This window comes from Podarcis filfolensis (genome assembly GCF_964270895.1).
Source record: "Podarcis filfolensis genome assembly, chromosome: Z".
Taxonomy (NCBI): Eukaryota; Metazoa; Chordata; class Lepidosauria; order Squamata; family Lacertidae; genus Podarcis; species Podarcis filfolensis.
The window spans coordinates 32905787-32927198 of record NC_139617.1 but is presented as its reverse complement, the minus strand read 5'-3'; the positions used below and the strand labels follow the sequence as shown (position 1 = coordinate 32927198).

General features: G+C 46.0%; 1 protein-coding gene across 9 annotated transcripts in view; it reads left to right on the top strand.

Moving 5' to 3' along the window:
* Window positions 1–20136, top strand: part of RXRA (retinoid X receptor alpha) — a 120804-nt gene extending 100668 nt beyond the window's left edge. For 8 of the 9 annotated variants that reach the window (XM_083596438.1, XM_083596440.1, XM_083596436.1 and 5 more), the window contains 6 exons: window positions 1814–1983; window positions 4583–4712; window positions 8974–9106; window positions 10135–10226; window positions 12521–12626; window positions 14025–20136. In XM_083596438.1, the coding sequence (XP_083452564.1) occupies window positions 1814–1983; window positions 4583–4712; window positions 8974–9106; window positions 10135–10226; window positions 12521–12626; window positions 14025–14172 (779 nt within the window). In that variant the 3' untranslated portion in view covers window positions 14173–20136. The remainder of the gene's footprint in view (window positions 1–1813; window positions 1984–4582; window positions 4713–8973; window positions 9107–10134; window positions 10227–12520; window positions 12627–14024) is intronic. The other variant, XR_014543845.1, reaches the window with a different exon arrangement.
* Window positions 20137–21412: the final 1276 nt, after the last annotated feature.

Genomic DNA, 21412 nt, shown 5'->3' with positions numbered 1-21412 from the left:
AATCGGAAATTCTGGAAGCATTTTTCTATACGTAGAAGCCAAGCTTTGGTTGGGAAGGAGTGACAGACAGGAGTCAGGAACATCTGGGGGCAGTGCCATTGCAGAGAGAGCTTTGAGGGGTGAAAGGCAAGTTTCTTTTGTAACTCTGAAGGGTCAATGCTGTTCCTCCACACCTCCCCACTTTCCAGGTTTTGCACGCGGCATTTGAAGAAAAAAGAAGCGGATTGCTTACTTATTTCCTAAAATTTATACTTCTTTGATTGCAGCAGCAGCAGCAGCAACAATTCTCAACATGGTTCACAAGAAGAATAAAACAATCAAATGAATAGGGGAGGGGGGAGAATTGAATAGTTCAAAAAATTAAAACTAGCAATAGACTAAAACACAGCCAGATATCTGGACGCACCTGTCTAAATCAGAATGTTTTTAGCAGTTGCTGGAAAGAATACAGTGAAGGCACCTGTCTGAGGTCAAGAATCAGGGAGTTCCAAAGTGTATAGGTGCTGCCACACTAAAATATCAAGTTCTTAAAGATGCAGAATGTGTATTCTGCGGTGCCTGTTAGTGCAAGTTCCACCAGTTGCATTGTTCCAGTCTGGTGTCCTAAGACCTATCTAAAATTTTATTTATTTGCTGCATTAATAACCCACCTTTTCCTCCAAGGAGCTCCGGGGTGGTGCACCTGGTTCTTCCCCTTTCCTCAATTAATCCTCACAACAACCCTGTGAGGTAGGAGAGGCAGTAAATGGCCCAAGGTCACTCAGTGAGTATTTTGGCCAAGCGGGGATTTGAACCCTGGTCTCTCCCAGGTCCTAGGCTGACACTGTAACCACTATACCACCCTGGTTCTTCAACTTGCATATGGTAGAAAGGAAGAATCATATATTGATAAAATGCATATGGTGTTAAGCAAGTGGGCAAATATTGGCATAATTTCCTTTGAAGGTCTGGGGGCACGGAAGGGACTACCTAGATTGGGTTTCCCCAGTGTGGTGCCTTCAATATACTGTTGGGACCTCAACCCCTATATCCCTTGACATGTTGAACATGAGGGGAGTCCAACAACATATGAAAGGCATCATGTTGGAGCAAATTTTCCTAGAGCTTAGACCTCAAGCTGGAGGACTTCCCGAACCCATCTCACTTCTGTCAGCGATTGTGCTGCAATTGGTGCAGAATGCTCCAGTGCAATTGCTAGTAGCAATTACTGACAGGAGTGAGACCCTGTCAGCATATAACACCTGTTTTCAGAGATCTGCACTGGTTGCCGTTTTGCTACTGGGCCAACTTCAAGGTGTTGCTTTTAGTAGATGAAGTCCCTGGCAACTTGGGATCAGTATAACTGCAAGATCGCAGAACTGGCACTGTTACAGGTGTCAAATGAGACCCATTCCACATTTGTAATAATTCCATATTTTAGTGTGGCGGCAGTTATACTCTGGAACTCCCTGCCTCTTGACTCCACCAGCCAGGCAACCTTTGTTGTATTCAGGGCCTGCTAAAAACATTTTCTTTTAGGCAAGCCTACCTAGATAATTGGAAAATTGATGCCAGTTTTAATCTGTTCTTAGTTTATTCTTGTTTTAATTCTTCAAAAGTCTTAAAATGCCATAATTGTTGACCGTTTTATCGTTTTGTAAACCGCTTTGAGGGATTTTTGATTTTTTTTTTAGTGCATAAACTTTATGAGATGAATAAATAATAAAGAAACAAACAAATGCTTTTCTTGCTGGACTCCACCCACTGATCCATTTTCCTCCATATTTTTTCCTTCTTTTCTTCCTTTGTTGGCTCCACCCCCCCCCCCCGGCAGCTGTCCAAGAGGAGAGGCAGCGTGGGAAGGACCGCAATGAGAATGAGGTCGAATCCACGAGCAGCGCTAATGAGGACATGCCTGTGGAGAAGATTCTAGAAGCCGAACTTGCCGTTGAGCCAAAGACAGAGACATACATTGAGGCGAACATGGGCTTGAACCCCAATTCGGTAAGGAAAAGCACACCCCCATTGCTCTTTTCTTCTAGGCAAACTTTTTAAAAATGCAGTTGTCACCTTAAATCTGGTGTGGGGAATATTTGGCCCTTCAGATGTTCATAGAATTGTAGAGTTGGCAGGGACCCAAAGGGTCATGTATTCCAACCCCCCTGCAATGGTCCAATCACTGTTGATCTACAGCTCCCATCAGGCCCCAGCAAGCATGGCTGATGGCTAGGGATGATGGGAGTTGTGCTTCTGGAATATCTGGAGGGCCACAAATGCTCCGACAGATACCAAGACTAGAAGATGGCTCCACCAGCATCCATTGGTCATGATATATACAAAGCCAGACTAAGAACATAAGCAGAGACTGCTGGATCAGGCAAAAGGGGGCCCATCTAGTCCAGCATCTTGTTCGCGCAGTGGCCAGCCAGATGCCTGTGGGAAACCAGCAAGCAGGATTTGAGCGCAAGAACAGCTCTTCCCCCTCCTATAGTTTCTATCAACTGGTATTCAGAAACATTGCTACCGTGGAGGCAGAGCACAGCCAACATGGCCAGAAGCCATTGAGAGCCCTACCAGCCTCCATGGTCACCAGACACCTCAAACATCCCATTTGCAGCCCTTGTGAACCTTGATGAGTTGGGGTTCCTAATCCCCTGGAAAGTCTCTGAATGAAAAGAGAGCCCACACAGCTCATGTTTCCTTGAAAGGAGATGAGGAAAGCCGGTCTTTGGTTACCCCCAGCACCTGGGAGGCAGCAGTTATCAAGATTAAAAATACTTTGGGGAGGGGATGTAATGAGCATCACTGCAAGCTTGTGGAGAGGGGTCTGGGGAGGCAAAATAAATAGCTGCTTCTGGTCCCAGCCTGCTTTTAGCAAATTGAATATGGCTTCCTGCATAATTCAGCATGTGTGGTCACAGTCTACGAAGATGCAGGCAGCATCTGTAAGTGGAGGTAGGAGACTCCTTGAAACGTACCTAGAAGCGCCTCCTGTTGCAGATCAGTGCTTGTGCACGAGGAAGATCAAATGCCTGGGTGGGGGAGAAATATCTCTTCCTTCCACCACCACCACCAGGTTTACCACAACTGGGGGGGGGGGGAATAGGGAGGGTTTTGAGGAGCAAAGAATGGAACACATGAATATAGTTATATGACATATGTTACCTAACAACCCCCACCAGCTCCCAAAACAGGTATCAGGTTGTCCATTGATATGAATGATTCTTCCAGCTTACCAATGCCAGGATGCTGGTGTTTTCTGAACAGCCGCTGACAAATACTTAATTATCACTTGGCTTTTATTGCTGATGTTTTTATTCTATTTATTGCACTTATATCCCAACTTTCCCCACAAGGAGCTCAAGGTGAGATGTACACATTTCTCCCCATTTAATCCCCACAACAGCCCTGTGAGGTGGGTAAGGCTGAGAGGCAGCAGCTGCCCCCGAGGTCACACGCAGTGAGCTTCACAGCCAAAGGGGGGTTTGAACTTCACCACACTATCAAATGTCCAGCATATAATGTCCCCGGGGGCAGTACAAAACAAACTGTTTTGTACTGTTTGTTTTTAATCCATCACAGATGGTCATTTCCAGGAAAGAAATAGATACAGTCCAAGCCACAGTGTTTAGGACAGCCATTTCCATTTTGCATTGGAAAGTTTAAGGGGGGGGAAACTGATTTATTTATTTTTTATGTAAGGTGGAAAAGTGGGCATATGGAGTGTCCTTGAAATTCTTGAAGGTCTTTGCCCACTTTCACATCTGAGCACAGTGCAGGTCATGCAAACCTCTCCATTCAGTTTGTGTCGCCTGTTGCTTGTGGGCCTCCCTGGACATCCTGCCCCCGTCCTCACCAGGAGATCCCGAGCCTTGGATTCCTTCGGTTTATACATAGCCCCAGATGGGATCCTGGCTACTGAAAGATGATCCTTGTAACAGAAACCACCCCCCACCCCTCTTTGGCAGGCATTTGCAAAGGAGGGTTTTGGGTCACTGCATTCCTTCTGGGTGTGGCCCCAGAGTTCCTTTTCCAGAGGGATCATTTGCCAGGGATGTCCTTTCACCTTGTCTGCATCATTCCCACTTCATGGAGGAAGGGAGGAGAAAAGCTATAGCTAAGTGGCAGAGCACTTGCTTGGCATGCAGAAGGCCCCTATTTTAATCCTCTGGCATCTCCAGGTAGGGCTGGAAGGAAAAACCCTGTACTTTAAACCCTGGAGAGCTTTTGCCAGTTGACAATACTGAGCTAGACGGTTTGGGGTTTCAGGCAGGCCCAGCCCTGATTGAAGATGCCAGGGACTGAACCTAGGAACATAAGAAGCTTCCTTGTACCAAATCAGAAAATGGTCCATCTAGCAGAGTGTTGCCAACACTGACTGGCAGCAGCTGTCTAGGATATCAGCCAAGGGAGCTCCTGAGAGTTCCTGATGGAGAAATATTCCTTGCCCTAATCAGAGATGCCATCAGGTATCAAGCTTGACACCTTCTGCACGCAAGGCAGATGCTCTAACCACTGAGCTGCAGCCCTTACCACAGTCTGCCCTTCTTTTCCGTTCCTTTGTCCCACTCTTGACGCCTCACAGCTTCTCTGTTCTTTGCAGCCCAATGACCCGGTCACCAACATCTGCCAAGCGGCAGACAAGCAACTTTTTACATTGGTGGAATGGGCCAAAAGGATCCCACACTTCTCAGAACTGCCGCTAGATGACCAAGTGATCTTGCTCAGGGCTGGTGAGTACAAGGCACCCTCTATAGGGAGGGGGTGGTGCAGAAGGAGCAGGGCAACCCATTGCTTTAAATAAATGGTTCTGAAAGTGGGCGATAGAGCCCCCTCGTGGGATGCTAAGAGGCAAGTGGGTGGCAGGGGTGGGGGGTGTTGTGATGATTTAAGACCCCCGCTAATTGACTTTCAACCACGTGGAAGAATTGAAGCCTGTTTCAGATTATGTAAAGAAATACTACAGGTGTTATGAATTCGTGAGCAGGATTTGAATTATGAGCAATAGAAGGAATTAGAGATTATTGTATTGTTGGTATAAGAGAGAGAATATAGGGTGCAGCAAGGGGGAGAAATTTTAAAAAGCACCATGGAAAACGGGGTGGGAATTCAACAAAAGAAAAGAAAAAAATATTATGCATCAGAGTGCATGTGTGATTTTTTTTGGAAATTTAATAAAATGTAACTGTTTTAAAAATGACTTTCAACCAGATATTGGGGAGGTGGTATCCCATTATCAGTATCAGGCCCACACTTCACATTAAGACTTTACCACCAATGGTGAAGGAGTTACTAAATGTGGCATCTAAGACTTTTGCTAAATGACTGTCAGACTTTGAAAAGCTGGTACCACTGGATCAAGTCAGTCAGTTTTGTTGCATTCATTCAGCTAAATAGTTTTAATTGGATTTTGAACAAATTTGCAACTGGTTAATACTGTTTTGAATTTTGTTGTGTTATAATCCTGCAAACCGCTCTTCTGAATAATGCTTTTTGCAGGGTAAAGTTTTTGCAGGGAAATGAGTTTCTGGATCCAAGGTACCAGTGGCCTGAAAAGGTTTGGGAACCACTGCTCTAAGGCCACCAGTGTTGTGTCTTGCAGGTCATTTGTAAGATTCATGGTGCATTTTCTGCCTTTGTTTTCTAAGGAAATTCCATCCTGCCTGCAGCTCAAGTACCTCAAGGTGGCTAATGCGTTTGCTTCCTTATTGCCCCATCCTTCAGCGAAAGGTGCCAGGGTGGATTACAGCATTTAAAACAATATAAAAAAGATACAGAAAAAAAATATTTATAAAAGTTAAAGACAGGCTCCAGCAGATTGAGCGGACGAGATCAATAGTGGGTCCAACAGTCAAGAAGGTGGTTTCTGCATGTGCTCTAGAGGGAAGTGAGTGGCAGATGGGGCTTCCCAACCTGGGAAGGGAGCCCATCTAGGAGAAGGAAAACTCTGATCCTAAACCTCCACTGCCTTGTGGGGCATTTTCGGGAAATGTAAACCCTACACAAGTCTGGAGTGGAGTCCCTAAAGCAGTTGTATTGCACCTTGTACGCCTCCTTTGGGCAACTCCTGCAGCCAAGTTGGTGCCAAATGTATTGCTCTTCTTTCCTTTGAACCACATCAGTGAGACTGAGAGTGGGGTCGTGTCATGTGGGCAGCCCAGGACCTCCAAACACACTGCCCAGGCTTGTGCCCCGGAGAGGCCACTTCAGTGCTGCTAATCCAGCAGTTTGACTTCACCCCGGAGGCACACTCCATTGTCTATTGACCCAACCCTACCATGCTGCCATCTCATAAAATATCAGCAGTATGTATGCAATGAAACACTATTTAAAAACATTACTAATAAAATATTATTAGTACTGGCTAATCAGGGTCCTGGCCAAGAATCCTGGGGAACTGCAGTTTGTGAAGGTTGGTGAGAGTTGTTAAAAGATGCCCCCCTTCTCTTCCCAGAACTACAGTTTCCAGAGTTCCCTGCAAAGAGGAATGGGTTGTTAAGCTGCTCTGGGAATTGTAGCTCTAGGACGAAGAACAGCGGGATTCATAACAACTCTCTGTACCCTGAGCAAACTGCATCTCCCAGAATTATTTCGGGGGGAAGCCATGACTGTTTGAAGCAGTATCATAATGCTTTAAAAGATATCAATAGACGCGCAGGTTGCGAACGTGATCCGTGCAGGATGCACATTTGCAACCCGCAGCGTCCACAACCCGCAGCGGTGCATCTGCGCATGCGTAGGTTGTGATTCAGCACTTCTGCACATGCGCAAAGTGCAATTTAGCGCTTCTGCGCATGCGCAACCGCCAAAATCCGGAAGTAACCTGTTCTGGTACTTCCGGGTTTCAGTGGTCTGTAACCTGAAAAAACGTAACCCGAGGTATGACTGTATACACAGAGCAGCAGGACAAACACAGTTCAGGGAGTTCGGTCTATTTAGCATGGGGAAGAGGAGAATGAGAGGAGATATGATAGCCGTCTTCAAATATCTAAAGGGCTGTCACATGGAAGACGGAGCAAGCTTGTTTTCAGCTGCTCCAAAGGGCAGAACTCGAACCAATGGCTTCAAATTGCAAGAAAGGAGATTCCGACTAAACATCAGGAAGAATTTTCTGACAGTAAGAGCTGTTAGACTCTGGAACGGACTCCCTCGGAAGATGGTGGGCTCTCCTTCATTGGTGGTTTTTAAGCAGAGTCTGGGTGGTCATCTGCCCTGAATGCTTTCGTTGAAATTCTTGCATTGCAGGGAAATGGACTACATGACCCTTGGGATCATTTCCAACCCTATGAGTCTGATTTTTTCTGGTCCAGAATCCCTTGCAACACAGAGACCCCCTAACCTTTAGTGGCCACCCAGCTTGTCGAGAAGGGAAGCATTTCATTATGGACTTGCTTGATCACCAGAGTGGGAGTGGGGGTGGTGTACCACTGGAGGCAAAATGCTGACTTGGCGAGCTGGCGTGAGCTCGTCCGTTGCACCCAAGTGGAACCTGCCAGTGTCTTTATCAGGAAAGGCCTCAGCTGACCCCCTCAAAGTCTTTCAAACAAATGGCTTTATGTATTATTGAGTGGCCTGCGGAGAGCACCTGCCCATGAAATATTGAAGTGTTAAAACCTAGCTAAAAGAGGTGGCTGGTGTCACGTGTGCCTCTAGCACGAACGGAATTCAGTATGGCTCATGGCTTCAGGGGGCACCCCCTGTGATAGCTGCACGGATGGCAAAGCCCTGATCTAGGCCACATTCATGCCATACGTTTGAAACACTAAGATACACGTAATTTGCAACTTACGCTCCTTAAACTTGTGTGCATTAAGCTTTACTCACCTGGCAAAAAAGTAAAAAGTAATAATAATAGAAAAGGGGCACCCGATGTGTTTTGATTATACAGTGGAACCTCAGGTTGCGGATGTAATCCATGACGGAGGCAGGTCCACAACCCACAGCGTTCGCATCCTGAAGCGCCACATCTGCGCAGGTGCAATTTGGCGCTTCTGCACATGCGAGAAGCATGATTTAGTGCTTCTGCGCATGCGCGACTGGCGAAACCCGGAAGTAACCTGTTCCGGTACTTCTGGGTTTCCCACGGTCCGCAACCTGAAAACACGTAACCTGAAGCGTCCGTAACATGAGGTATGACTGTATGTGATTTTGGCGTTACATGCCTGTTCCACTTCCAACAGGTGCATAGGGTCTGTTAATAACTCTCAGTACTCTTAAGAAACTGCAGCTTCCAGAAATTTTGGGGGGAAGCCATTTAAAGTAGTATCAAAGTTCTTTAAATGTATGGTGTTGATGTGGCCTTAAAAGCACAATGGGCCAATAACTAGTGAGGTTTTGAGAGATGATTATTCTTCCTGGTCAGCATCTATTTGTTTTCAAGAAATCAGTAGGATAGCATTAATTCATCCATAAGAATCAAGAGAAGTTTTGCTAAAATTTTTAGTTTTAAATTCTCCTGTAAAACCATCTCATCCTGGAGCCATATTGCAGGTGTTGGGCATCTTTTACCCTCCAGATATCTCAGTGCCCATCATCATCCCTGGTCACGCTTGCTAGGCCTAATGGGATTTGTAGTTGAGCAAAAATTCCACACACCTGTCGTAATGGGTTGCATTTAATGTCAGAGCAGTTCCACTGAAATTAATGGACAAGGCTACCTTGGGTTCATGGATTTCAGCGGTCTGCTCTGATTAGGACTAACACTTGGATACAGCCTCATAGTTTTTAAGTTGTCTGGTGGACTCTCCTTCTTTGGAGGTTTTTAAGCAGAGGCTGGGTGGCCACCTGTTAGGGATTCTTTATTTGGGATTCCTGCACTACAGCAGGTTGGACCCTTCGGGATCCCTTCCAACTCTGCAATTCTGTTATTCTAAGCATCACCACTTTACTCAGATTGTTTCTCTAAAAAGGGGCCGAAAGGTTTTTGGACAAAGTTTTATCTCGTGATCTGTTCTAGTAGACTTCACAGCCTCCTCTCCATTTATTTCACTGCAGGTTGGAATGAGTTGCTCATTGCCTCCTTCTCACACCGGTCCATAGCTGTGAAAGATGGGATCCTCCTTGCCACAGGTCTCCACGTCCATCGGAACAGTGCTCACAGTGCAGGCGTTGGTGCCATCTTTGACAGGTGAGAGAAAACTGTTTGGAGATCAGGAAGGGTGAGGATTCCGGGCCATGGAGGGTGGGGAAGGTGAATAAGGGATTGCAGCTTCAGTTTTGATTACTTCACTCTTCTTCTTTTCTCTGCCCACCCCCAAATTGAACCAATTGCTCTTCAAACCAAAACCAAGCTAGGGTTTCTGGCTTGTATCCAGATTAGTGTTAAGTCCTGTGTTCTGTTAGAGCAAGGATTTCTGCTAGTGCAATGGAAATTCTAAGTCTGTTCTGGGGTTCTCCCAACCTTCCAGAGTAGAATTGGGTGAAGGGGGGATGCATGCAGGGAGAGGAGAGGGAATTGGGTGGGGGGGGGTGTATGCAGGGAGAGGAGTGGGAGGGAAAGTTCTGTTGTGCAAGTGCCAATCTTAACTGAACAAGGTTGTTGGATGCTGTGCTGTGTTTAAGACGAATATTATTTTAAGAGAAATTGTATGCCACTTCCTCAACAGGAAGCCTCTAAGCGGTTTGCAAAAGGACAGAATTTGAAGGATTTATAAACCACCACCATTTGAAAATATTATACAAAGAAAGGAAACCTTGAGTCCGTCTTTAAAACTAGCATGAACAATAGCCAACAATGTAACCCTGAAGATGCCTGGCTGACTGGGGAAAATAAAGGAGGCACCTGAAAGAACATACTGTTGGCCCCATCCTAATTTCCAAGGGGAACATTTTCCAAAGTGACTCCACACTGAAAGCTCTGCCCTGAGCGCTCACTGAATTTGGGGTGTGTGGCACCCATAAGAGGGTCTCCTGCTTGATGACCTAACTGTTTGAGCAGGTTGATCTGAATAAACAGCAGGCTTGAAAATACAAGCGTTTCAAGTCATGCCATTGACCGCTGAAAGGGAGAATCTGAAGAGACTAGTCAAAGGAAGTCTGAGCTAGACTTGGCTTAAAATGCCAAAATTTCAAGGGGGTTGCTGAAAGCAAATAGATGAACACATGCTCAGAAGTCTTTAAAGTGACTGTATTATTATTATTATTTATTATTTGCAGAGTATTGACAGAACTCGTATCAAAAATGAGAGATATGCAGATGGATAAAACAGAACTGGGGTGTCTCCGAGCCATTGTCCTCTTCAACCCTGGTAGGTTCGGTTGTCCTTGCAGGATAGGGGACCCCTTTTCAATTGAGGTTTCCACTCTGAGTTAGAGGGAGGCTTTGTTTTCATGGGCCACAGGCCGCCCGACTTATCTCAGGGTTGAGGGGTGGGGGAACCCAGAGCAGGGCCTCTGAAGCCAGATCTAAGTGAACAGTCTAACTCCTAGGAGAGAGCAAGAAGGAATACCCTGGGACCAGGTGCCACAAACCATTGGGGATGCTGACCCCCAAGGAGGGGTGATGGCCCAAGCAAGGAGAGTCAGCACAGTGCAGTGGTTAGAGTATTGGACTAGATCCTGGGAGACCAGGGTTTGAATCCCCACTCAGCCATGAAGCTTCCTGGGTGACCTTGGGCCAGTCATGCACTCTCAGCCTACCCTAAATCATAGGGTTGTTGTGTGGATAACATGGGGAGGAGGAGAACTATGTATGCCACCTTGGGCTTCTTAGAGGAAAGATGGGATATAAATGTAATAACATTACAAAAAAATTAAAAAGGAGTAGCTAGCCATTCCTGGTTCCGCAGGCAGAGGCCACGGTCATGGTCATCACCTCGGAAGGAGATGAAAGGGTGAGTTCAGGGCTACGGATTGTGTTCCTGATGCTGGGCCGAATATCCAGGTTGCCATAGCAAGGTTCCAGAGCAAGCAGCTGAGTTTTACAGCAGGGCGAGGTGGTTTTTGATTGGCGAGGGGAATCCACCTGCTGATTGCTTCCCTGACCAGCGAAAGGGCCGGTACCTTCTGCTGCAGACTGTGGCTCCTTTGCAATCATGTGGGTTTCCAGCTGTGCAGATCTCTCCTCTGGGCTCTCCTGAGCTCCCAAGGAATCTGTGGACCAGCCATGAGAGTTCTGGTATCAGAAGTCTCCCCTCAGGGCTCCAGGGACAGGGAGGCTGCTCTGGAGGGGAACCAAATCTGAGTTTAAGAATGCTGGTATGGTTCCTCTCTTGACTGCAGTCTGGACACACTACTTGCTCACTCCTCAGCAAAGGCACTTGAATAAAGGAGAGACAAGATATATTGGTAACACTTTATTGAGGGGGAAACCAGGGTTTCTTTCCAGCACCTCTCAGGTGGGCACCATTGCCATTATAAGAGAACAAAGGAGGCGTTCATGGTGAGTTCCGTCACCTCTTTTTCTGGAAAAACAGCTCTGCGGAAAACTAACAAAAAGTACTGTATCATTTCAGGAGAAAGGAACAGAGAGGTTTTGTCTTTCTTAGTTCAGTCCTTGTACCTGACAAGGAGACATTCAACCAAGCATACAGAGGAAAAACTCCCTCAGAACTACGCAGCCAATCAGGGTACACTGTGCCCAGCCTGGTTGCTAAGCAACACCGCCTTGCATCCCCATTAGCTATGATAATTATGCTTATAATTTTTATAATTTGAATACTGCCTGTCATCTAAAGACCACAGGGTGGTTCACAACATAGCTGATTTTAACATGAGCAAAATTAAGGCTTCAGTTGCAAACTGAATGATCCCTGCTGTTGCACTTCCACCAGTGTTGAGCAGGCCAAGTCAAGAAATGTTGTCTTGCCGAGGGAAAAATGTTGGTGTTACAACCATCTTTGGAATGTCACTAACATGTTGCTCCTCCGGCCCTCTTAAGCCTCCTGTGGCACAATAGGTCCGTATGATGGGCTGTTAACCAGAAGGTTGGTGGTTCAAGCCCACCCAGGGGTGGCTGTGAGCAGTATTCCTGCAGGGGGTTGGTTGGATTAGATGATCCTTAGGGGTCCCTCCTGACTCCATGATTCTTTGATTCCTGTGGGGCACTTCCTTTCAAGACCAGAACACTCACTGGGTTAATCAGACTCCCAAACCTGTATGTATTCATAGTAATTGGATTTGCAAAGTTATGAAATCCACTGAGTGGAGTGGTGCTGCAGGAAATATGCTTTAGGAATAACTTAATCCTCTCAAGCCTGTTTCTGCTTTCCTCCTCCCACTCCCCCTACACAACCTCGAGTTTCAGATTACGACTCTATCCCTGAAATGGATGGTATATCTACTTTACAAAGCCTGTTAAGAACCGAATTGGTCTTTAGAGCTGAATTCACCTGCTGATTACAAAAAGAAAGTGTCTCCCTTAAAACATGTGTGCCTCTAGTCCTCAGGAAAGCCTTTCCCCAGCTTTAAAATATCCCCTCACTCCTTAAGATGTGCATGCCTCCAGTCCTCAAGATATGCCTTTCCTCAGCTTTAAAATGTGTGTGCTTCTAGCCCTCTGCCTTTGCCCAGATTTCAAGGCCTTTCATCTGTCCCACTGCAGACTCAAAAGGGCTTTCCAATCCTGCTGAAGTCGAGGCCCTGCGCGAGAAAGTGTATGCGTCACTTGAGGCCTACTGTAAACAGAAATATCCTGACCAGCCCGGGAGGTGAGTCTTTGAATCTGTGCCTGTCTGAAATCCTGAAGAGCAAATACCACTCAGTGTGGACAATAGATGGACTGGTGATATGATTCCGTATAAGGCAGATCTCTAGGTTCCTATTTAATTCAGCCTGTTCTTCACAATCATTAGGGCTAGTACCTTAGTTTATGTTCAGGGGAAGGGTGATAGCTCAATGGGAAAATGCTTTGCATTTGGATAGTTTCAGGTTCAGTCATTGGCAGTATTTCCAAGTAGGGCTGCGAAAGACTCCCTGCTTGAAACCCTGGAGATCCACTGCTGCCAGTCAGTGTGGACAATATTGAGCTAGATGGGTCAGCACAAGACACATTCCTCTGGCACAGCAGTAGACATGTGGTCCTAGGAAGCTTTCCTCTTCCAAACTGAAATCTTCCTCCCATCCTTGGGCTTCCTTTATCCCTGCTGTCCTCCGAGTCAGCTCTTTCATGGTTAAAATGCTCCTTGAACATCCATCATCTGGTTTAGTTTAAAAGCGAAACTTTCTAGGTTTTCCTCTGGGGGAGGAAGAGAGTGGCAGGGTTTGATTTGTATTTTCCTGGCTTCCATCTCGGAGGTGTACTTTGCCAACTCAGCATTTAGAGGGGAGGTGGGCGGGGAGGGGGAATGCAGGCACAAATTCAGGCCTCCCCTCCACTGTTTTCCTCACCACCTCCCCATTAGTGACTTTGGTTCTGGCACACATTGGAAGCCCCAGATTTTGCAAGCGGGGGCTACCAATGGAAAAGAAGTGGGGGGGCCCTCCCATAAATATTTGTTATGTGGAGCTGGTGGTCACGGGTTCAATCCCTTAAGTCAGAATGACATCCGCTCCAACATTTCTCCGATGAAAATAGGGAAGTCCTATTCCATAAAAATAATAATATTATTTTTTTATACCCCACCCATCTGACTGGATTGCCCCAGCCACTTTGGGTGGCTACCAACACATATAAAAACATAATAAAACATTAAGCATTAAAATAAACTTCCAGGTGTCTTCTAAAGGTTGCATAGTTACTTACCTCCTTGACATGCAGGCCACATAACTCCATGCCCTCCAACATTAGGAGTGCGCTAAGGAAAAAGGGGACATTCTGGAATCAAACCAGGATGTCTTCTGTAAATGGGGTCTGTCCCTGGAAAACAGGGGCACTTGGAGGATCTGAAACCATGAGAACTAGAATTTTACTTTATTTTCAGGGGAAGGGGCTGTAGCTCAGGGGTAGAGAATCTGCTTCGCATGCAGAAAATCCCAGCTGGAAAGACCCTGGGCCAGAAGCCCTTGAGAGCCACTGCCAGGCAGTGTCAACATTCACATGGCTGTGTTGCTGTGATTGCCTCTTCCCATGCCCTTAATTGCCATCTGTCTTTCTATTACGTTTCTAGGTTCGCCAAGCTTTTGCTCCGCCTCCCTGCCCTCCGGTCCATTGGCCTCAAATGCCTGGAGCACCTCTTCTTCTTCAAGCTAATAGGGGACACTCCCATCGACACCTTCCTGATGGAGATGCTGGAGGCTCCCCACCAAATGACTTAAGAAGGCAGACGGGGTTGGTCCCATTTCTTCTCCTGCCCGGCGGGCTCGCCGATGCCACCACCACCATGCCTCCCCTTCTACTGCCAACGTGTGCCCCCGTTTCTCCCTGGCATGTGCGAGAGGCAGCCTACCATCTTCCTTCTGTGACACCGTTGACTCAGCCCTTCAGCCGTTTCTCACGCTCTCTCTGTGCATCTCGGGGATCTGACAATGGCCGTTTGCTGTCCCTCTCACAGGTGCAGAGGGGAAAATGGCTGTTCACTTTCCTCCTCCACCACCACCACTGTTTCCACAGGCCTAGGTGGATTTCATAGCAAGCTGTAAATCTGAGCCCACCCCCTGCCTCGCACAAACTTATCTGCCTCACGTGTGTGGTTTTGGTTGTCAGCTCCCCCAACACACAAACACACACACACTTGTTGCCGTGTGTGTGAATTTAATTTGCTTCGTTGCAGACGGACATTTTGGAGAATGGAAGCCTTTGCAGGGGTTGGGGTCCCTTCCAACCCCACGAATCCTATTATTTGTTGTTTTACCTGCCTCCAAGCTGCAACGAAAAAAAGCAAAAAATTGCTCTCTTAGCATCTCAAAAGGGAAATGGGGTCCAGGTTTTCTAGCACTGGGCTGGGTGGGCTTTGCACCAGTGACTCAGGTGGGAAGACATGTTCTAATAATTAAGGAACAGGGTGCCCACCTTGTACATGTGCTCAGCCCAGCGGTTTGTAAGCAGCACCAGAACTAAGGTCACAAGTACTTTCACATAAAACCCCACTTCTCATCACCACACCTTTCCGGTGTCCTAATTCAGAAGGGGTGATACTTTCAGTTCTTAAGACCTCCAGGTGTCAAAAACTCTTGTCAGTTTGCTGCAAATTTGGTGGATATTTTTTTTTAAGAGAGCAAGTTTCTAGTCCTTACAGTTTCAAATCCAATTGCCTGTCTGCGGATCCTGAGCTACCTTTTGCCCGACCTTGTTCTGAAGCCATCTGTAAATTGTGTGGGAAGGGTTATGGATTTGGGCTGTACAGCACAGGTCACTCTTGTTCTGCGCATGGCGTGTGTGTGTGTGTGTGTGGCCATTTTCTTTGCTTTTCGTCCAAAGATGACTTTCTCTTGGTAACTGAGTGAGCCGCTCAAACTGCAAAACCAGCCGAAATGCACAAAGGCTGCTTTAAAGCTGTGGCAGTCAATGCTGCAAGTCCTCTAAGCACTTTCCCCTTGTCTGTTTTCAGTGGGATTCCCCCACCCAATTCCTTTAAAAAAACAACACACACCTCTGTTAATATCAGCACTCTCTGTTGCCGCTTTTTAAAACTGGCCTTGATAACCCAGCAGTGTTCAAGTGCATCAAGCAATCCCTGGCAGGCAGTCAGGCAGACACTGAACCCTAGGTGGGCAGTTTTAATAACAACACCAAGTCCTTAGGGTTTCAAACACCTGCTTGGAATTGTGTCTCAGGGAACGGGATGCTGGACTAGATTTCCAGCAATTTTGTAGGGGGAAGTGGCAATTACTAGCAAGTTTGGTCCAGGCCAAGAGTGTAGATGTGTGTAGATGGCTCAGACCCAGGAGATTCCCTGAGATGCTTATTTGCATATATATACGCCTTGCATGTTCTATAAATATTCTGCAACACTCAGCAGGCCCTGCTGCCAGTTTAAGCTGGCCCTTAAATAGATGCCTTCTGATATCACTGCATCCTGATTATTCTTTTCCTCTTCTTCACCAAATCCTTTCTCGTTCTCTTTCCCTGCTTTCCTTTACGCCCTTGGCACCCATTTTCCCATCCATCCTTCCATGCTCCCAAGAGTCTGCCCTAGGATTTCAGGAGACATATTTGCAAAACCACCACTCCCCCCCCCCCCCGCCGAAAAATGTGGCTGATTGCAGCAGGCAAGATGGGAGGGGAGAGGATCCTTGGAAATGCCACCTCAACCAATTTCCCCTCTGGAAACCCTTTGCCAACAAAACACTCATTCCAGAGGGTATCAAATAGAAAAGAAATGTGTTCCTTGGAACACAACATCATTCAGTTCCCTTGAGGTCTTGGTAGCTGACTGCCTTCCTTTCCTGCTCTGTCTTGAGAGCTCAGTCCTTGAGCCAGAGCAACATCCTTTATCACCTGCCCTCTGATTTGCTTTGCGGCAGCTGAATTTCAGGGTCTGAAGAATCCAATGTCCAAACTCTTTGAGAGCAAAATAAGAAAAAGAGGGACACTTTATTTGGAGTTCTAAGCCTCCAGCATACATTTGAGAGTTTTATTTTGGCTCAGGGTATTTGTGAGAATCTTCCCACTGCATCCGGTTTGGTCTTTGCTATTCACTGGAGTGTATTAGGGTCTGCCTTTCTTGATCCAGCTCTGTTTGTGAGTACCAATGATGAATATTGTGCCAGAATGATGTGGCTTCGTGCATACCCTTCCAGTTTTAAAAGCACTGGGAGCCATAGGGCAGTTTCTGATTCTTCAAGCAATCTGCACCAGAAGGCCACTTGCATCTTACAGTTTGCGGCCACCCCCTGCATTTTCAATCATGGCAGAGGTCATGCCCAAAGTCCTGCAGAGGTTGACCCCTGCAGCCTTGAATCAATGGACTTTAGTGTGCTTGTTCACACATTACCTGCATTCAGCATACAAGCTGTATGAGTGTCCCTGTGTGAAAGAGTGCGTAGTTTGTTGGTCTGTTCAGCTCAACTGCTGCATAAACATACTGTACACTCACTGAACTCTGCATGTGAATAATGTTACCAGTATATTGCTCTATGCAGAGCCGTATCCAGCCAGTGAGATCTATCAGCACCAGGGTTTCTGCTCAGGTAACAAGATTTCACCCCCACTCTCCCCAGATGCGCTTCAGGAGGTAGGGGGCCCCCCTAAAACAGATTTAGTGGCACAAAGGGGGGAGGAGAGTGGGAAAAGCCCCATTACACGGGTGAAAATTCTTGCACCAATGGGACAGGTTACTCAGCGCAACTTTGGAAACAGCCCGGAGATTGTGCACTTGTAGAACATTATGTGCAGACATCCCTGATGACTCCTTTGTTTGCATTTGCCTTCACTGTTTGGGGCTTTTATGAGGTTCTCCTAGCATAATAACGGGACCCTACAGGTGACCCACCTTTCTCACCTGTGTCATTTCGTATTTAGCTGGGGATTTTGCCACATGTCAAAGTCATCTGTAAGGAGTCAGAAATCATTGCCAGTGAGGTAATGCTTGGTTTCTAAAGGAAAATGTTATAATGGAAGATCATAATAAAGAGCCTTTGGAGACATTAATCAGATGGCATCCACTGATGCCCAGGTCAACACTGTACTTTTCACTCCCAGCTGAATGGGGAGGGGTGAGGTTCACTTATCCAGAAGCATCCATCTTTAAAGTAGACCGTGCCTTCCTTGAAGTGATGGGCTACTGGTGTGAAGTAGATGGTTCCAAGCAACAGAGGGAACGGTTTCATTAAGCATCACTGTGTCCCATAGACTTCTGGAGTATCGGACTTGCAGAAGACGGCCAGGGGTTGTCTTCTCTAACTAAGTTCTACCCAGCATAGGCCCATTATTTTCAGTGGGTCAGCCCTGAGTTGACCTGTGATTGCATACATCCCTGCCCTCCTAGAGCAGTGGTTCCTAAACTTGGGGGGGGGGTCTGCCCCCTGGGTTCCATTAACTCATCCCCAGTGAGTAAAGCATTATTCAGAATAGCGGTTTGCACAACTCACTAAGTAAGGTAATAAGAGACTAAAATTCAAAACAACAGCAATTAGTTGCAGATTTATTAAATATATATGCAAAAGTGAATATATGCTCTGATCTAATTTGGCATCTCAATTACACACATACACAGCAAAGAATATTGCATGAGAAATATTTTCTACACATTCTTACTAATGAAAACTTTAAGGGTGAAGGAGATTTATACCATAAAATATTTATATATAACGACTTACCAAACATGCGCAAACCTTCACCTGCTACAGGTAACTGATTTATAAGTAAAGAAATAGCTATTGCCAATAACTGTGACAACTCAGAATCATAAATACAAACAAAACACGACCAAAGGAAATAGCTTTGAAAGCTATAAGAGCAGAAAGTTTTAAATGCGAAGTGAAGAAGGGGTTTCATGCCCTTGGCTCTTAGCATCCTAGGGAATCTCACAGCAAACGAGGGTGGGGGCAATACCACCCACGTTTGGAACTGCTGATCCAGAGCATGTGAAAAAAAGCAAAGTCTTCTACACGTTTCTTCTGACACAAAACTCCATGCTGTGAAAGGTAGTGGATCTCCCCTTCATTGGAGATTTTTAAACAAGAGGTTGGATGGCCACCTGTCTGGGGTTATTTAAGATGGGGTTTCTGCATAATAGGGGGTTGAAGCAGTTGACTCTTGGGCAGGCTTCCTCAGCCTTGGCCTGCCAGATGTTTTTGGCCTACAACTCCCACAATCCCTAGCTAGCAGGACCAGTGGTCAGGGATGCTGGAAATTGTAGTCTCAAAACATCTGTAGGGCCGAGGTTGAGGAAGCCTGCTCTTTGGAAATTCTGTGTTGGGATCCCTGTTATGGGATATACTCCTGCTTAATAAAGCCCCTTTCCTCATTCCGTCTGCTGGGATCCTTCACTTTGCAGTTCCGGGGGGAGCCCAAAGTCGCCCTGAACTTATTCTGGTATTGCCACAAACAGAGGGTCTAATATTTCCCTCTGGCTGTGTTTGGTCAGGGCACCTGAGGACACCCCATTTCCCCAGGACAGGTGGACAGGCTGGTGACGTCCCCACGTCTAGAACAAGATTGCATGAATCCTTTTTTTTTTAAGTTGATACATGTGTGTGTTTATGCACGTGTGTTGTGTAGATATATACACTGTATAAATATCCCCCCCCCATTCAAATATACATATGTTATACCCACTTCTTAGTGTTACCAATGTGTCCTCAGATCTCTCTCTCTTTTTTTTAATGAAACTTTCTTGTATTTTCTTCAAGTTTTTAAAGAAAATTTGCTTTGTGGGAGCAAGTGGGATTTTACGTGGGAACCTCCCTCCCATCCTTCCCTGCCCCATTCCTGCTGCCACACAACTTGGTGGTCACTAATACTGGATCTTTGAAAAGGGAAGAAAAACATTGCATCTATTTTAAGATGCTTTTTTCTTTTAAAGAGGGGGGAGGTCACTAGGGGAGGTCAGCAGCAGCAGCAGCAGCAGCAGGTGTGTTGAACAATAGCTCAATAAGTTCCCATCAGTCAGGGACAATGATGCCTTCGCTAAGGAGTGCATAACTTTTTTTTAAAGAAAGAAAAGTTTAGAAAGGATTACAGGGAAAAAAACAAAAACATGAAAATGTTGAAAAAGAGTGAGAGAAGGTGAGCGGAATATCTAAAGCGTCAATAAAGCTAAATATCTATTTTTGTACAGATGTAACTTTATCCCTTGCATATTCCTAGATTATTTGGGGGATTTGTTTTCTTTTTCTGGGGAGCGGGGTGGGGGTGGGGGGAGGAGGCGGTGTGTGTTTCTCTCTCTCTGCTTTTATAGAATTTGTTCTATGCCTCTTGATTGAACCAGCCACCAACACAGCCCTGTATGGAGGAAAGAGAAAGGGCCTTGTTGAAATGGGCTCCGTCCAAAATCTCTTCTCCCTCCCACGCCCAATTTGGAACAAGTGAATTTTGGTATAAGAAAAATTCTCTAACCCTCCCTGCACCTTGCTACTCTGGGGGGGCGGAGGGAAGCAAAATACAAAACATGGCCTTTGGTTGCAACCCCTCCAACCCTCTCCCCACCCTCTCCCGACTCCAACAGCATTATCCTGCAGGTCTGCTCTACTGTGAAATCACTACCGTGTATTATTGTTCACTAAAAAAATAAAATGAATTTTTAAAAAAATCTGCTGGAAATGCCAGTATTTTGAACAAATGTATTAGAAATGTTTAAGAAAAAGTAAAAGAAAATATATGACCATTTAAAAATATAATACTCTTCTCTTTCTCTTTATTCTGCAGTGGGTATTTGTGTAGTCCCTTTGCTGCAATACCTTCCACTGTAGTTTGCCTTTTGGCTCCTGGGCTTCTCTGAGTGCATTTCAGTTCCATTTCAGAATGACATTCCATTGAAGAATAGCTCTGGTTCCTGCGTTGGACTAGATGATCCTTGGGGCATAGCTGTCAACGTTTCCCTTTTCTTGCGAGGAATCCTATTTGGAATAAGGGAATTTTCCTTAAAAAAAGGCAGACGTTGACAGCTATGCCTTGGGGGCTTTGCCAGCTCTACAATTCTATGTATTCAAGTCTAAGAGCATTGGAGTTTCCTGTGCAACATGCCACCTGGTTTGGCTCCTGGGCTGCTCAGATCACATTTCAGTTACATTTTATTGCCTTTATAGCTCACATTTTTCTCCAAGGAGCTCCACCTCCCAATTTAATCCCCACAACAACCTTGTGAGGTAGGTTAAGCAGAGAGAAACATTGGTTATCTCCCAAGGTCATGCAGTGAGCTTCAGGGCCATGTGTGTGGGGTGGGATTTGAACCCTGGTCTCTCCCAGGTCCTAATCTGGCACTCTAACCACTGTGCCACACTATTTCCTGGCAAGGCACAACAGAGGCCCAGTGACATTCTTTGTGGCTAGGGCAGAAAATGCAGCAGGGTGAAAGTTCAGAAGTCCTGTGAAGAAGCTGAGTGCCCTTTCTCTCTCTGTGGCACAGTGACCATCCTGGAACTGTCTCCTAGTTCTTTTGGCATGCTGAGGATAGGACAGAATGTTATTTTAATTTCATCTCCTCTTCTGGTGTCAGGTTTTTGTGTTCCCCAAGCAAGAACATTGCGACACCATGGGCGGGATAGTGGTAAGAAATGCTGTTGCCAAGAGTGATGCCATGTATTGCAAACTGCAGCAGGGAAAACTTCTCTGCACATTTTTTCATGAACAACACGTTTAAAATGAAGGAACAAACAAAAAAACCCCTGCTACTAGTTATAAGCAGTAGACAAATGAAACAGATAATAACGTGTAGCATTTATAGAGGAAGTCTTCGTCCCTGTCTCTTAACACTACAGCTCGTGAGCGTACAATGAAATTGACAGATAAAAGAAAGCCATTCACACAGCAAATAGTTTATAATAGCCCAGAGGAGACAAGAGATGAAATATGATAGCCATCTTCAAATATCTAAAGTGCTGTCACATGGAAGATGGAGCAAGCTTGTTTTCTCCTGCTCCATAGGCTAGGAACCAAACCAATGGCGTCAAATAA